The sequence below is a fragment of the Lytechinus variegatus genome, chromosome 17 (assembly GCF_018143015.1).
Source record: "Lytechinus variegatus isolate NC3 chromosome 17, Lvar_3.0, whole genome shotgun sequence".
Classification (NCBI taxonomy): Eukaryota; Metazoa; Echinodermata; class Echinoidea; order Temnopleuroida; family Toxopneustidae; genus Lytechinus; species Lytechinus variegatus.
The window spans coordinates 23,022,843-23,041,803 of record NC_054756.1 but is presented as its reverse complement, the minus strand read 5'-3'; the positions used below and the strand labels follow the sequence as shown (position 1 = coordinate 23,041,803).

The 18,961-nt window shown below is 38.7% G+C and overlaps 1 protein-coding gene across 1 annotated transcript; it reads right to left on the bottom strand.

Annotated features, from left to right (window-relative positions):
• Positions 1-900: 900 nt before the first annotated feature.
• Positions 901-17,428, bottom strand: LOC121430712 (steroid 17-alpha-hydroxylase/17,20 lyase-like). Its single transcript, XM_041628069.1, has 5 exons — positions 16,306-17,428; positions 3,913-4,200; positions 3,240-3,406; positions 2,641-2,744; positions 901-2,054 (listed from the first exon to the last, which is right to left on the bottom strand). Exons 1-5 carry the CDS (start codon positions 16,984-16,986, stop codon positions 1,813-1,815), a joined length of 1,482 nt encoding a protein of 493 aa, XP_041484003.1. The 5' UTR covers positions 16,987-17,428; the 3' UTR covers positions 901-1,812.
• Positions 17,429-18,961: the final 1,533 nt, after the last annotated feature.

The window sequence follows — 18,961 nt, the reverse complement described above, 5'->3', positions numbered from 1 at the left end:
TGAACGTGTTGTACTTTCTGAACTGGTAACACTGGTCGAGCACATCAATGTAAATAGGGTTTGATTTTTACTCAACTCTGTAAATTGTATTGTTAGTCACTGATGGAATTATCGGTAGTAGTGTGTTGGCATTAAATGCTGAACACAAGATCCAGCTCATCAGTACGTAAACCATGTAAAACAAAAATATGTCTTGTTCGGAAGTTCATGTGATTACATACGCTCGCTAACAGTGATATATTTTTGACAAGTCAATAAGGGGGGGGGGCGGTGGGTGGGCCAGTGACTCTTTATCTCCTCCGCCCCATTAGATAGGATTCTTTAATATTATTTATTGAATATAACTACAGAATATGATTCACTGACAAATATTTAGTAAAAAAATCTTCTGATGGCAACGCTGCATTCAATTCTCAATCGGATTTTAAATAGTTGCAAAAAAGGAACGTAACACGTAATCACAGAAATCATAAATATACATTTAGACATGTCAGAAATGCTTAGGATTGGTCCGTTCTTCACAAATGCATTGAATTTAAATTTGGCAACAAAGTACCAATTCAGGAGTGTGTTTATTTGGAGACGTTGAAGGTTATTGCTTATAAAACTGTACCTAATACACCGAATGATAAAATAAATAACGCGTATTTTACCACACAGTTGTAACCAAAAAAAAATAATCAATATTTATTTATAGATGTACGAAAAATTCTACGAAAGTCGAGATGAAAAGCAGAAAAAAGAGACTATAATGTAAAACAGAGAAGATTTGATTACTATCTACAAACATATAAGTTTTGATCTCGAAGTCAATCTACATATCTTTGGTATCACAAAGGCTTGGTCCTCATGGTTCAGAGAGACCAACTAAAAGAATACTGATTCCTCTTTTTCACACAAGAACGAAAAATCAAGCTATATACTATAATGTATAACCCTAAATATCTGAATAAACTTTGAAAGTCTATAAATTCTAAAAGAATACGTTCCAATTTGAGGACAAACTCCAAAAGCTTGAATCGAATAGATCCAAGAAGTTAGGAAATAAAAACAAATGTAATAAAAAAAAACATTGTGATATGTGACAGTATTATGATTTTAACTTGTTTTCAACAAGCATCTTCCCCAACCTACATCCAGCAAATCCGACTCTTCATTTTTAAGAATTATGATTCACATTTGGCAATTTTCAGAATTCACAATCTGAACACAATTATTACATGACGGGTTAAAAGATGCCTTTTTGCTTGAGGATGAATTCATCAAAGAACACATTGTTTTACCACTTTCATCTTTGGAAATATAGGTTTAAAAGGCCATGCCCTTTGATGTTATTGACATAAGTGGTCACATTAAAACAAATGTATAAAAATCAAGATTTGAAAGACTTAAGTTTACAAAATCTCCATTGAAACACGACAAACATCACAAGCCGGTTTAAATCCCAATGTAGTCTTCACACAGAGCATTCTCCTTTCGCAAACGATACATCGATACGATACGTATAAACGATCACGACGCCATCTGCGAATACACAATGAATGCATTCCTGCTCACCTTTGACCTGGCATGTTGCTACTCAATCGTTGATGAGGTATATAATTTGACGTAAATCTCATAAAATCGATAACAATTTTCATGAAAATAATCTAGTTTCTCTTGCTATTTAAGTCATGCACCGTTTCAAGATACCGTGCCACTGCAGATACCACCGACCAAGTTATTCTCTCAGGTCGGAACGGCAACATGGCGGCGAGTCCAATACGAATCCTTTGGGTGAATGTCTTTGTTTCTTGGATGGTGTACCGGGTTTTACCGAACCTCCAGATTCAAGGTATAGTCGCATACTGTCCTGACCAGCTCAGAGCCGGGTTCTAGGTTTGGCATAGGCTCTCCAACAGCTTGGCGCAGGTTAAACCTTTGTAACAGACCGCCGAGGAGAAGTATAAGCTGCATAAGAGCGAGTTGACTACCGATGCATGCTCGACTACCCAAGGAGAAGGCGAGGAAGGTGCGTGGGACAGAGACCTTGCCATCGTCTGTTAGGAAATGCTCTGCAACGACACAAACCAAACCAAAATTACATTGAGTGGATCGATCAATCTATTAATGTGTGAAATATACTAGGGCATAATGATCCGTGATGATTTTGAATGAAAAGATCAACATCGTAGGTTAAATCTTTTTTTTTTAAATTTAGCTTCTCCCGAAGCCATAAAAATTGCCATCATATGAATCACAACTTCCTTAATTTTCACTTTGTTAAAGCGATACACAATATTAATTTTGACATGATCACGTTTCCTTCCAACTTTATTGCAGGTTACAACAGTTCAATTATTTTCTAACATTCATAATTCCCTCAAGACATAATGAGAGATGGTAAATGAGAAGACTAGGAAGAAATAAGAACAGACGAAATGCCCGAACTAGTCATTGAGACGAACAAGCTAGCCCCGGTCTGGCAGAAGTGGAGACTCTTCCTTTATGGCTTTACAATTATCCCGGGTGACATGACTGAAACTTAACTAAAGTCTTTAGTATAATACAACTGGGTAAAATGGTTACTAGGAAATGTCATTTTGTGAGATATGTTTTCGAGAGTTTGACAAAGCCAAGCAGGTTGGAATATGTCTTTACCTGGTCTAAAACTGCTCGGGTCTTTCCAGTTCTTTGGATCGTGATGCACCCACCAGAGGTTGCAGAATACCGTGGTATCCTTTGGAACGTCATAACCCTTGACACTGTAATAGGAATGAGGTCGAGGTGTGTGGAATAGTGGTTAGAACGATCCAAATCCTGCCTATAATGACTTAACAGAGTGATCCATAAGAAATATAGAATTTCATAGCGAAATTTGCATGACATAGGTCTAGTCCAGAGGATGAGAAGTCAAGCATGGATGAAATTCTTTTTAATGCCTAGTTTTCCCCCAGTAGGGCTGAGTCACTTGCCCCACCGATGTTTAATAGGATTCATCAATAGTACAATATTTTTCTTTTAAGAAAGAAATTTACAGGATCAATTATTTTTGTTTTTTGTAAAGCATCTATTGAAATTTAAGATATTCCATGACGACCTGGTCATGATGAACTCTTCCATTAGTGATCTCCGATGAATGATTCCCTTATATCCTGCGAAAAGTATTCAATATAATATGAACTATGAATTACTAGTAGCCAAGCAAAATACCTAAGATCTAGGGAATTTGTCTCGAGTTTAACGTATCATCCACTTACTGTGTATCACACGTTGTCCGTCTAGGTCCATTCATGGAGGACATGGAGCTTTGTCGAAGAGTTTCCAATACTGTGGCCTCAAGGTATGGCAATTTGGCACGGTCTTCCCAGGTAGGCATCCTGTCCCCGATACCCACTGCCATTTCTGACTGGATTTTGGCCTGGACCTGTGGTAAGAAAAGAGGGGAAACGATTGGTTATCGCTGAGGGTAGAGTTTATGGTCCATCAATAAAAATGATGTCGAACCTTTGCAAGGAAAAATGACCTCTAATTCTTTCAACCAAAGGGCTCTCATCATGGATATGTCATACATAACTCAAAGTAATATTATGCTATTTATTACATTTATTTCGATAAAGTGTCTGACACTTATTATCAAAGCCATTACAACTCTATAATCCAGTGGATATCTTTCTTTCAGACTTTGGCCAACTTGGTCTTAGTTGATCAATGAACACGAATGAAATATTTTTTGGGGGCTTGCCATTTGAAGCGATATCAACACGATTGTAACCAACAAGACTGGCACTCTGAAATAATTAAGATGTGGATCGAACTACAGGCAAGAAACAACAAAAGACAGTGACATGGCTGGTGAACCCCAACGCCACCGAAAGAACCAAGTGGGTACTGCTAGTTGGTTGCCAAACTACTAGTGTCTGATAAACCTACCTCTGGATGGTGGATTAAGAATGCAATGGCCCACTTAATCGTCTTGTAGGTAGCTTCGTAGCCTCCAAGAAACATATCCCAAGTTGCCATAACCACGTGGTCGGCGCAGAATACGTCATTTCCGTTTTGATCTTTGGATTCCTTCATGGTGGCGATCAGCGTATCTGTGATGTCCCGGATGTTTGTTGGGTCAAAGGATGCGAGGTGCTCATCGTATTTCTTCTGCAGAATGGCGTCGCGGCTGCTAATGAGTTCCTGCACAAGGCGAAGCTTTTTGCTCGGGAAGATCTGTGAGTAATAAATAATGTAAAGATAGTCCATTTAGATTTATGGGGGTGACTCGAAAAATTAACAGGTAAATAATTAGGTCTTTATTATTCCGTTATTTTCCTGCTTTATAGTCATGATAGTGCGACCGTGCCAAAATCGAGAGGCTATGCAGAACTGCAAGAAATACCGGTAAGACTTCGCTTTTTGATTGCCATGTCTTTGTCTGGTTTCAAGACGTCGTAAATATATCTTTAATGAATGGTTCAGAATGAAGCTCTGCTCAGCAAATATTATTATTTTTTAATATGTAGCATAATCCTCAAAGTTTGGACCTGACTAGAACTTGAATTTCACTTTAAGGATCTGTGATTGTTGCCATTGATTGTTAAAAGTGATTGTCCTCTTTGTAATATTTGTTGTGATGTAAGAGGGCAAGGGATCCCTTGACACGAGGTTTTGTATTCATTAAATGATATAGGTCATATCAGATCTCTACCTGCAAACATACTAGCAATTTCTCTGATTACCACGTCAAATTTGCGTAACTCCTTGAATAATTGTCATTTTGTATTCTGAATGTGGCCAAAAAGCATTGTTCTTGGTGACAAATCACAAACTCAATTTGACAAGCATTCGATCTGACATTTCCCCGAGACAATTGAATTACTTCAAACTTTGGCCAAGTTCGCGCCAATCCGGTATCGCTTTTTTAGAACAACCCTTATAAAAGTACATTTCAGAACACGAGCCAACTCTCAAAGCCATGACAGAGTCGAAAATTTGTCATCTCCCCTATAACACAAACATTATAACGAAATCATTATAATTCATTACGGACAGCATTTGAGGTACAGCACACAGTCAAACGACATTGATGATATGGTCTCATACCGTCTTAAACAGAATCCAGAATAAGTATTTATTCCATAAAAAACCTAATAATACACTCGTGAAATTGCTTAGACGATCCTAAGATACAATGCTAGTTTGAGGTGTTTGATTTATGAAATGAACAGAACATTTTTTGCTTGCCAGGACACCATGCCTACTTATTTAAATTCACTCATTATTCTTATCTGATATTTTGTGAACTCTCGAAAACTTCTATTGAAAGACATCACAAGAGCAAAAAAATGGGCAGAGCGACAGAGTGGTGCCGACGCAGTCTTCGATCAAGTCACAATGGCAGTTTCCTTGAATATTTCTCATCGCCCAAAATCAGGGAACATCGATAGCTTCACAAATCAACTAAATTATCAATAGAAGATAATATTCAAGAAAAAAATACTTTAAAAAGAAGGGAATTATAGCCTTTAAAGGAAAAACTAAAATAGATATATACTTTATACTTTCATTTTTCGTTTGTCCATTTAGTGATAGTGGTAGGGTGCTTAAAATGATTTCACTGGTTGTTAACCTTGCTCTCTATTCATATTCGACCAGATGTGGATTCCAATTGTACTAGCACTCCCCAATATATGTATAAATATATATTGATGGTGACCACAATAATAGCGAGGAATACAATAATTCTGTGAATATTTCTCTATAAAATAACTTTACCTTACAGTTTGACAATAGTTTTTAGTGTCTGCTACATATCGTGCTCTGTTATAAAATTGTATAAGCATTCTCGTCCCATATTGACGAGTATTGAGAAAACCTTAACTTAGGGAAGTAATTATTTTAGCCAAAGTAAGCAGGTCATTACTGGGCCTAATACCTAGTTTCTTAAAATAACACCCTTCGCCAATTAATGTTCTTGAGAAATGTGTGACATTTGAATTGGAGCAGTCTATGCCATAGCAGTGTCTGATTGTATTTGCAATTCTTCAACACGATCTACAATCTCCGGCAGTCAGTTTCAAATGTGCTCCTTTTTCAGAAAGAACACAAAAATCAGCAAATAGCCCCCATGTCCTGAAGTGAAAACTAGAGACAACGTTTCAATTGAACCTGGTGCCCAGTGGATAACATGGCTGATATGAACTTTCAGATAACTCATGGACCTACTGTGTTAGTAGGTCCATGGATAACTACACCAGTAGGCTTCAGCTGTCCATCAAAGTTATGGAAATTGTTTATGGCCCTAAGCGGAAAGACCCCTACTGAGGGATACCTAGTTGAGTATGTCTTTGATTTACGACGGAGACTCGAGTATCTGTTTTTCCTTCCATGTTTTTCTTCTACCCCTCCATTTCCCTACACTTTCCATCTCTCTTTCTGTGTTTTTCAATGGTTCCTGAGACGAAAAAAGTGAAATGAAAGAAACACTATGGATATTTCATTCCCGCATAATGGTCATAAAAATACTGGAGGACAATGAAATAATGCTCACCTCCAACAGGGCCTACTGAAACAATACAGAGGTCTAATCGTCATCGCATGTACAACTAGTACCATGTATTTAACAATTCATAATTTTTTTCGAGTTTTTTTGCGACTTCACACAAGGCTCGGGTGTCAAACTTATTCCCCAAATCATTATATCTACTTCCTTTGTGACATGAATGAGATTAACTGGATTAATATTTTGGATGAATGACTTTTCGTCATTCTCTGCTGTTAAAAAAGTACAGTTGCAAGTTGGCTGGCATTATGCTCTCGACTAGGCCCGCTTTCCATCCAGTCGATTTGTTTGTTTTTCAAATGTCAGTTCGCGTAAAGTTCAATGCACCGTTTCTCAGTTTGCGGTATTTGATAGTCCACAAATCATAACTTTAATAGTTACCAATAACACGGAGACGGCAGCCAGAAATAATAGACGCGAGCCAGCGAAAATAATGTCCAAACAGGTAGTTTCAAGCCAGTCGTTCTACGAAAATGTCAATGGGACTTCAAACACGTTCAAGAACGAAAGTGGCCAGTACTCTCCACACTCCTAGCATGGAGCTACAGGTCCATGTTTCTAGTGACCAATGAAATGAAAGTAATAAAATGCATTTTGATGACTGAATTCAGCACCTTTAGATTGAATACATAAATCAACTCTGACCGGCATAAAACAGCTGAGAAGTGTTGAGCTAGACTAGGCTGTTAATAAGGAGCAAACGTAAAAAGTGGATTGGGCCTCACAAATCGGGGGAAACCACGAGAGATGCATCGGGAAGTTTCCCCGACCTTTAGTCATAGAAACCCCGCTGGCAGCTCATAAAAAGAACCCATGGCGCAGTTGTTTTCGCCCCATGAAAGAATACATTTCTTCCTAGTTACACCTGCCTTTTCTCGCCGATTTTCTGAGATTTTTTTAATTCACCCTTTTTCTTCTGAGAATAGGAGAAATATGGATATATATATATATATATATATTATATATATTTGAAGTGTGACCACTTTGGTTGCTTGTCTGTTTTTGAAGAAATCGACCCATGGACTGTACCAAATCATTAATTTGTGTACGATAGTCCTCAATATCCAATTTATTAGAATTTGCATTCTACATTATATGATATATATAAAATTTTCCTATAAAAATATTCATAATGGCATTAGAGATAGGGGTTACTTCCCCATCATCCACTCATAGTTCGAAACAGGGACAACAAGAAATTGAATCAAGTGACATTCTCATGTTGTGGCATACTCATATTTGGATGTTACTGCAAAGGTAAGTCCATTTAATCCCTTATTTGTTTTGGCGTACCCGCCTTTTTTTAACGTTCCCTCCTTTTCCTCCCTCAAAACGCGCCAAACCTCAGTCAAGCGATATTTCCGCCACTCTCTCATCGTCTGCTTCGAATTCACACCTCAAAATGAGAATTGAAAGGAAAGAAAGAAGAAAGAGGTCCAGGCGGGGCAAGCGAGTTCAAAAAAGAAAATAAGCTTCGGGATGTCACGAGGAAGCGGCGTTGACAGATCGCCGCACGGGGAACTCCTGGCTTGGGAACGCTGTGGCTCTTCGCTGAGATGTTATTGATGGGGCCGTTTGGCCTGCCTGTGTTACTACTGGGAGGGTAGGGAAAAGGGAATATTTTTGAAAGGGATCTGGCGGGCAGGTTCCCCGGGGATGGCTTGTGGTTGTGAGGTTAAGCCTTTGTTATCTATGGCGAGAAAGATTGGTGAGGGAGATCGGGAAGATGAGAGACTCGACGTCGAGTGATCCATAACGCAGGTTCTATGACACATTCATGGAGATTTAAAAGAAAAAGTGCATGATGCCTACCCCCAAAAAACGTAAAACAAGCAAGCAAGCAAAAAGAAAATAGTTTTGAGATAAAAAAAATAATGAATTCATTATCTTCCCCTTTGTATGAATTGAATAGCGAATCAACAAATATATAGTAGACAATGTTCTAATAAGTTATATAGTAGTTCTCAAACAGTACGATATACATCCAGGCCGATTGAAATGATGCTATTCTGATTGTAAAAGCAATTTCCTTAGGTCATTTGGAATTTTTTTTATATTAATTCGCTAAGGCGCAGAAATGCTTGATTCATATAAAGAATAAAAATGAGAATACTTAAGGAGAATTTGAGTTACAATGTTGTCTTTAAAATAACCACAGGACAGGACCTCAAAGACCTGACGTAACGACCACACCCATGTAAATTACGTCATGAATTACCTATTGCGACTTTATTGCTGTACCTGGTTCCTATTTCGCTGAAAAAAAATGTATCGAGATCGCTGTAATCCCAGCGTATATATTCATAAAAAGTGATATATTTTTTGCCAGCATGCCGACCTCACCATGCTCACGTCACAGTTACGTCCCCATAATTAGGCTAGCCTCATGATGATTAAGGGATGGGTCCCGTCGTGTGCTCGGCACGGGGCCCCAGCCGTCTAGTTAACCCCGCCTCACCCCCTAACCCCAGCAGGAGCTTAAGATACTATTTCCTGAACGAGCTCGATCTCTTTCTCGCTAACCCCATTCCTGACTTCTCAGCTGATTGTATTCTTGTCATTTTGTACTGCATGGAGATCAGTTCCTTAATACATAAAGTGGAAGAAGCAGTCTGTTTTTTTTAAGTTATTGGTGACGACGATGACGAAATTTCTCTTTGCTTTATGTTAGCATGGAAGATACCACGAATACTGATGCCTAGTTTCAAATCAATTTTGACTCGAAATATGTTCAACTATTAAACAGTTATGTTGGATGTTTGCGGCATGCTAAGCTGTAGGGAGAAAAGGGTTGCATTTTGGTAGTTCGTTGTGATGTAAGGAACCAATATGACAATAGGCGTGCAAAGCACATATTATGCTGTAGAATATCAAGTTTGGGTAACATATGCGTACATATTTTTTCAGGAACAGAAGGCATATAGGTCTTGTATTTCCATTGTGTTACATGAACATGCACGATCCCTCTTCCTTGGTACTCTGTTGTATAAGAAAACTGGATCAGTGTTATCTTTGACTTCATAACGCCAGATAAAACTGAACATAAAAAGCAACGATTTCGGGGCCATCTTTCGAATATAAAATGACCCTTTCTATCATACACAACACGACCAACAGCATGAACAACAAGCGTCGCTAAAAAAAAAAAGAAAAAAAAAACCGCTTGGAAATCTCGGCTAGAAAGGGCAATGACTTCGAAGGAGATGCAAAAGGTCAGTGGGTCAAATTCCTCTTGTTTTTGAGCTGCCACCTGTCCCTTCCAGCAACAGTTCTTTATTTTAACCCTCCCCCTTCTTTTATTTCTTGGTTGGGAAAGCTCAAGACCTACTTTTCGCAAATCTGTCGTATTTTCGTACTTGGTGCCCCCCTTCAATGAGTATAGTTTGAATTCGTACTAAACAAGGGCGTGTGACCCGTTTATTCAGGGATAATTCCTGCCCGTTTAGGGATAATTTCCAGGCAGATAACTTTCAACCCTAGCTTGACTGTCCGGTCTGTCACCCCATCGTAATCTTGGAGAGAAACAAAAAATGGAGGTGTTCCGACTCCACATGTACCACTTTTTCCAGAATCCACTGCTTCTACCAAGAAGTAACACGCGGTCATTTTGGTTGCACTTTTTAACCACAAATTTCGAAATTGTTACAGAAAACTGCATAATGTTACAAGCGCAGGACGAAAGGCATGTTGAAGTTAATCTGTGATATATATTTATTTAATTTCAATCGCACCGTGTAACATTTTATTGTTTTATCAATATCAACAGATATCAAAACAAACATATTTTATGCAGTAGACATGGAAACCCTTAAAGGTTTCAATTTCAGACACATCATTTACCAATCCCAGTCATTAGCAAAGTCGTGTCTAACCTTTTCCCTTTTTAAAATCTAGTTTGATGATCATTTCCCATGAAATAGACGTAATAGATATGCACAAATGGGTTCCATGAATTTTGCTCCGGCGACAATTGCTCGGCTATATATTCCACACATTAACAGAATAATCAACTTCAACCCTGCATTTAACATTATACATGTACCCTACCCTAAACCTAACCATAACCCTGACATAAGAACTTGAACCCGGAGCAACTGTCACAGGAGAAAATCAATAAATGAGTTTTCAAAACTAGAGAAACAAGTTATTTTCTCCACCACTGAATCTATCAGGGATCGAGATGACCAGGATAGATGACCTCTCAAGAGAGAGATATGTAATAGCATCTATTCCAAATCCCATATAATCGTAGCAATGAAATAATACCCTATAAGGGTGGGTGGAATGAGGAGGTTTATAAACCTTATTCCACCCACCCTTATTTCTCAAACCACAAATAACCTACGCACTAAATTGAAAACCTTTATGATATATTCCAGCTTTGCTATCACCAGAGCCAAACTGATTCAATAACAGTTGTTTTGTCAGAAATAACACACTATCGGCAGATCATTTCGAGTCATTATTCCGTTGTCAACGTTCTGTTGACAGAAATTAATCATTTACCTCGATCTATATAGCTTTGCTCTTTGTGCTCTTTTCTTTTCCTTTTGTGGATTACCTTCAAGTTTTGAATAAACAAACCATATTTTCTTTAAAAAACTATTGATTTTTTACAGTTTCGGTAAAGGTCCCTCTGCTTTTAAGCTAACCATATTTAATATGGCCGAAGTTAAGCCCACGATCTGCTTTGTTTATATTGCATACCCATTAATCAAATAATATATATTTTTTTTACGCATGTGCATGATTTTATTTTCGTTAGTCTTCATTGAAAGAGCCTTTGATAATACCTTGTCCCTGTGTCATTTAACGCCCATAGAAATTTCAAGAAATTGTTATTTTACTGTGAAGTTTTATCCTGGTAAGCATATTGAGATCACAATCATGATATTATTACCAAATTTTGTCTCGCAACAAAATGGCATGGGTATCGTAATGAGGTTGAATTGTTTGCATAAGGGAATCAATGTCAGGAGTAGATCCATTAAACTAATGATTACATTAAACCACTATCCCCCGAATGCACCAGGAACGAATCTAACCATTCACAAACATTTTACACTCCAGAAACTCCGGTGTTGATTTACCACCAGCCCGGCATCTCTATATGCCCGCACCAGAGAAGTATTCAAACAACACCAGTTTAGAACCAAACCGATGCTGTTTTAATACTAATTGGTGTTATATAAACACATATCCGATGTTAGACCAAAACCAAATTGGTGTTGTTTAACACTTTTCTGATGCTGGGATGGTGGTAAATCAAAATCGGAGTTTTTGTAGTGTACCTATATTTTCATATGCGATGCTGTATACCGGATAGTTTATTTTAACTCTCGAACAGTATATATAAGCGAGTGTTTTGGTCCTCGCCTCGCCTTGACCATTCTATGTTAGAACAAAATTTAAATCGCCAATGAAGCATTGACAACAGTAATTACAGGAATATCCGTTTTGAATAGAGATGCCGGAACATGGGCAGCCGAACAATATACAGTATTTTAGGGAATTTATTAATGGAGTTGAACTTGAATGTTTAAATTCCAGAACGATTCAATTTGAAGGCGAGACAGTGATTCTCCGTGAACAAACGTACTCGTGTGAATACCGTACGAGCGCCCTCTATTACACCAAATACACACATGTAATCAATTCATCTTACTTCATAGTTACCGTTCATTCCCAGTCATCACTCAGAGGCTGCTGGCTGACTTTAGCATATCTTCCAATGTGGTTGTGATATGATTACTGACGAATTATAACATACATTTCGAAATTTATTTAAGCAATGCTATATATAACGTTGTATTGTTTGTGGCCAAATATGTTTCAAAGAGTGTAAGACGTATACATTCAATTCAAATAAACATTGATTTTATTCCATTTCACACGCTCTACATGCAAACATTTTCTTCTACGAATATTCAGTATTTTTTCATCGTTTAAGGTGATTGTTGTGCAAGGTATTTGATAAACCTGAAGAGCATAGGGTTCCAATTGTCAGACTATGACTATTTTCCAGGTGAACCCGGATTCCGGTTGGCTGGAGAATTCCATTCGCTAACGTATGTCGATTCGGTTCATTGCAAACCGTATTCGTTTACACATCGCGTGGGTAAATCTCTAAAGAGAGTAGACGTGGTAGAAAGTGTATGTACAAGACGATATAGTAAGGAGCGAGAGAGGGGGAAGGGGTGGGGGTGGAGAGCGCACGTACAAACACATACTTTCACATGCATGTTTTCCAATATCCTTGTGTAAAATAATTCATCTAAACACAAAAAAGCTACGATTTCAGTACATGTACTTTTGAATATTGCCAGGCCAGAAGACATCCTAGGGTCATGAAGATTGGCACGTACAAGAACATGAATCGCGGCCATGAATGATAAAGGAGTTATCATGCCAATTTCAAATGGCGTTTAGTGACGAAAACAAACTGTTCTCGATTGATTATTGGGAACCATTTGTTATCAAATTATCATTATTATTGTATTGATTACCTAAAAGCGTCCTCGACCTGATACATTTACACCCAACTTCTTGAAATTAACAGAATCGACACATTTATTATAAAAACAAGAAATATTTTTCGTATGCTTAAAACAAAACTATGTAATAAAAGTATGACCTCGTTTTATTTCGGATGCTCGTTTATCATTTTTGTTAAGTCAACCACATGTAGATCGGGGATAAACACGAATACGATTGCTGCAGGTAATAATTCAATATACATGAATCAGTCGCGTACAAATCCTGGCTCATCATTTTCCTATCACTTGGTTTATATCCGGGGTTTATATATGGTATCCGCAAAGTACAAGACGGGAGCGCAGAGCAATCTCTGCATTATTGCTCGAGCTTCAAACGAGTATACCGCACTCGCGTACACAGTTTATTGATTTCTTGCAGTTCTCTATGATTCCTTCGTTTCTCCCTCACACTACACATCCCCTCACGCTTTCTTTATTTCTCTTTTTTTTGCCTTCTTATCGTGCCTCCCCCTCTCCCTCCATTTCTCTTCCTTCGAATATGAGCCCATCTTACGAATTTACTTTCTCGCTCTATCGACTGTATTTATAAACCATTCATCCTCTCCGTCTGCGATACAAACAGTGAACATTATTTATTGTAGTGTTGAACTGGTCGGCCTAGGTCGACAGAAAGTAAAAGAGATTAAGAGAGAGGGAGATAGAGACAGGGGCGGGGGGGGGGAGGTCGCAAAGACAACTAGTAGACAAAATAAGTAATCAATTTCAATTAGTAAAAAAATGTTAAACGTAACGACACTGCATGGGCAGATATGTGTATGATAAAAGGCCATAAAGATGGGAGGATGCGGGCATTTGATGGAATACTGGGAGGAAAGGTTAGAGTAGGCCTAAAGATGACTCATGAACAAACAAAAGAACTGTACAAAGTGAGTGTATGGTATGTTCTTCAACAGAATTAGTGGTGAGTAGAAGCGAAACGTCAGTTAACCACGCGAAAACATGAATTCTTTGACGGGCAAATGCTATAGGAATTCTTTTCTGATACCATGCGCTAAGCACTAACAGAATATAACGTGATGTCAGGAATTCTGAATGAGATGGGGATGCGAGGAGGGGAAGACTGATGCCATCCCGTTGCCATGACAGCGATTTGACTAGAGGCTGTGTACGTGAGGATAATGTTGCCAGTGTTTGGCTGTCATCCAGTTGCTCGTACCGCATCATTCATCAGCTGACTCAAGCTGTGTTAAGACGTCTTACAAACACCTTGTATACCAGTCAAGCATTGTAGGTCAACGGTACGACACATGTCGGGGAGGCATCTACTCTGCACTGCATTTATTGTGTATCAATAAATCTCCAAGTGCCATTTGTACTCCTATACAACGTTGAGAATCAAACAGTTCAAGAGAATATGTCTTTGAAAAAGAGTCTGTGGGCCCTCTTCTCATCGCTCAGAACATGCTATCGGTAACCATGCTCTGCGTTTTCTTCCTCATCGGTGTCGCCATCGTTCTTTTACAGTTTTGCCATTAATTTACCCTCCCCAATTCCTTTAACAATTCATTAAATCTCGAATACTAGCCAGAACCCCAGGTATCGTTCTACTTCCAGCATGTCATGCCTGATATTATATCATGAAGTGAGGGATAGTAAGGGATGCTCTTGGGGTGTTGCCAATGACTTTTCTCAATTCACTTAGGCACAAATGATAGTAATTACAAACTGATGCTTACCATTTAAAACACTTCATGAACTTTATCTATAGCGTCTAAGCGCACATTACTCTGGGAGACGACTATGCAATGCTTAAAGCTTGCTGACTTTAAAGGCCTATATAGCTAAAGGTGTTGAAATCATTATTTTTTCTATATTAAAGCGTGCTGAGCAGAGTTGGAAATGTCCTTGTTCATATCCATCCCTCGATATTACAGACCCATTTTATAGTATTTAACGAAACACGAAAATAAATATTTTAACACTCCCTTAATTCTATGCACGCTATTCAAGTTATCCCGTTTCTTCCTAACGAGTTTGCACTTCACCCTTTTCTCTATTTAGTATACCGTCCTGTTGCCACGTTTTGGGGGTCAACAAAATTGCATTTCTCTAGTAGGTCCATGCTCTTACAGAGCTGGAGAATACGAGTATAAATACCATTTTGATTCATGCCTGCAGAGTCTCGACAATTTTGTCAAATTGGTATAACATTTTCTCAAGTAGCAATTAACAAGTTTGGACCATATTTGATAATCCCCATTTTCAGGATGAAGAAGATAAATGCTTAGCATGTCAACATTTGTGTTATGTTTTGACTTGCAGTTTTGCACTGCGTTTTCTATACCCATTCATATCTGACCTTCTACCCTTGCTAGTAGAAGGGTTTGTCCCAACTTGTACTTTATACATACATACAAGCTGCAATATTGTACAAAAGTTATTGCCGACAGGCTTTAGAAAAAAACGATTTAAGGTAATGTCCCTATAAATATACATATTTCACTGGCTCACTCGCCATCAGCAAATCCACATTTCCATTGGTAGTATTCACTCCTTGCACTTTCACAGGCTTTATTTGATCAACATGTTCAATACAAGATTTTTCTCGCCCACTTGAAGGTAATATTCTTACATCTCCAGCATTTTATGCTTCGAGTTTTATATCTTGCAGTAGTTCAACTATTGACCGCGCGCATTGCTTTGCATCAATACTGAAAGGGGCTATACTTACCTTACGGATTTCCTAAATGCGTTTATTATCCGTATCTCAATTTACAATCGGCATATTACTTTGCTTTACAGAAATCATGGTTAAACAAATGAACATGAGTCGGCCCCCTAGGAAGTCTTATTTCGCTAACTCGAATTCCATTTTCAATTTTCAAATTGAAAATGCGATAAGATGATTGGATACATTATGACAATTTTTTATGTTTTTTCGATCAATTGATATGTGTCACATTACACCCCCAATTAAAAGTGAACTTAAATATCAACCATTTAATCATGTGAATATCATAAGCCATAGCAGGCTTATAATCATCATCAGATCATCATGATCATTATCATAATCATCATCATGATCATTAATTATCGACATCATCGTGATTACACTGAATCAGCCGCACATCCGAGGAGGACGGTGGAAGGGGCTAGGCCTCCTAGAGGTTTGAACATGTAAAACAGGACGAACAAGGGCCCCTCCCCTCTCTCCACCCTGAGAGATCCCGGATCTACGACTGCATAGAATATATATCATTTGGATCAAAATCTTACCGAGAGAGCTGGAAAAACATCAATGGGGTCGCCAGGTTTCAGGAGACTGGAGAACTTTTGATTGCTGTCGACCAGTGCCTGGTATTCGGGGTCATCCAATGTATATCTAGTGGCGAATGTGAGCTGTGAAATGATGTTGATGATGGCGAGGTTGAGCTCGTTTTCGATGTCACAAACAGGTCCGGCTTTCTTCATTAGGAGCTGGGTGAAATATTCCGCCTCGCGGGTTATTTTAATTCCCATTGCCTCGCAACCCTTGCCACGGATATTCTTGTGCAGGGCCGCCGCCGTGGCCCGACGATGCAGCCGCCAACCGGGGGTGTAGTCTCCAAAAACGATATCGCAGTTGTTTCGGCTCATCAGGCTAACTGAATAGAGGCACGGCCGCCCGGCGAAGTCGACTGCGCGATGGTGAAGGGCTTCCCTGATCGAGTCGACGTCGTTGAGCACGAGAAATGGGGTTGAACCGATTTTCAGAGAGAAAACACTGCCGTATTTGTCAGCGAGGTCCTTCATCACGCGATACGGAGCTTTTCCCGTCATGAACACGGGTAAGTTGCCGATGAGCGGTAGGGCAGGAGGCCCAGGTGGTAAACGATATTGCTTGCCATATGTCCTGGCAATAAAACTCTTGACCATCCACAACACAAGAACAAGAATCACCAACTCCACAGCAACCATATTTCACCAATTTCAATGTCCCATCAAACTAAAAAGTACAATTCACCGAATATCCAAACGGATGTCTTGAAAATAGTACAGCCCGCAAAAAGGAATTCCGTCAGCGATGCGAGATGCTTTTCTCTTGGAGCTTGAGCTACGAATGAATCTTCTATCCTTTCTTTGTCAGATGATATTGCAGCTGATCGCATACGACGTGTGTGTATTCCGAACACTGATTCGGGCGCACGCGACGATTCGAGCATGCAATCCAACCAGCTGATTGAGACTCAACTATCAAGACAGGTATATCGTAGGAGGCGCACGCCAGCTTACTACTAGCTCCCCGCAATAACCTAAAACCACATAATACACATAATAACCTAAGACGAGGCACAGAGGGCCGTTGATATGTCATCACCCATTATCACGTTAGGTATTTTATACCTTCGCGCAGCCTCGTTTGTTTAATTATCCCATGCCAGTCTGTCAACGGAGCTAAACGTTCGGTGAATCCTGCTCGCCAATTGGCTGCTAAACTTTGTACTTATGCTAATACCCGCACGCCTGTTGACCAATCAGCGCTTGTCTTTGCTCCACTGGTTAAGTTCAATGAACACCTACTCATCACACGAACGTATTCTCTCTACCCCTCTCTCATTTTCTTCATGCTTTTTTTTTCTTGCAAAGAACTAAGTCAACATGCACCCTCGATAAACCTGGTAGATATCAGTGCAATGACACGGTGCTAGGTATTTATTGTGATGGAATTGCATGATAGAAAAAAAGTAAGAAAACCTACAAATAAAGAAAGATAGAGTATTGGCATGCTATATATCAACAGAGGTCGCTCAAGGCTCGTTCGAAGAATAGTACAGTCACCTCCAATCTGTACTCTCGATGGATCACCCTTCTCACTGATGAAAATAATAAGGTACGGTCGCGTGACAGTCCAACGTCTGAAGGTGTAAGACGCCCCCTAAGACGAAGACGAAACACAGCCTAACCTACCATGCTCAAAATTGATGATAGGTACGTTGGGGATTCATAGCAAATTTTGAAAATTTCGATATAAACCGAAAGCGACCAGATACGTAATAATTCACGATAAAACAAAACCCCTTAAACAAAAAATAAAACAAAACAAAACAAGTAAACACAAACAAATGAGCAACAATAAAAAAAAATATATCAAAAAATCCTTGCAGAAGTGCCGAAACCCGTGCAAACGCTCTGCCTTTATGGTATTGCCAATAGTTACATATCATTTATGACATGAATAAAAAGAGAATAATCCAACAATCATTACACTGAAAAATTTATCAATATCGGATGTAAAATAAGAAAGTTATGACATGTTGAAGTTTTGCTTAATTTCATACAACAGTTATATGCACATCCTGGCCAGTATAAAAAAATAAGGGGACTGATGACTTCACACACTCACTATTTATTTTGTATTTTATTATATGAAATCTGAAATATTCTGATTTTCTCACCCATGTCATTTGAAATGAAGTTTTATTTTCCCTGAACTTGTGGAATTAACATTAAAAAGATCGGTCAAGTCTTACATTAGGCCTATTGTCAGTTCTGTATAAACATAAATATTATATAATTCAAACAATAAAAAGCATAATGAATAGTGAGTGATGGACATCATAGACTCTCGCATTTGCATATCAATGAACTGTGCATAACTGTTTTGAGAAAAATATGTGAAACTTTAAAATGTCGTAACTTTCTTATTTTGCATCCGATTTTGATGAGGTTTTCAGCGTTATGCTTGTTAGATTTTTCTCTATTCATTCAAATCAACATTTATGTATATAGGGTGGACTTGTCCTTTAATTACTTATGATTCTGGTATTTTTAGTGTTAGTCCTATACGATGTTCGGGATGGGCGACAGAGGCGAAATACTTCTTGGTGGTCAAGACTACCTACAGGTAATTTCATTTTGTCAATCGGACATGGATGTTATAGAATTCCTCGAC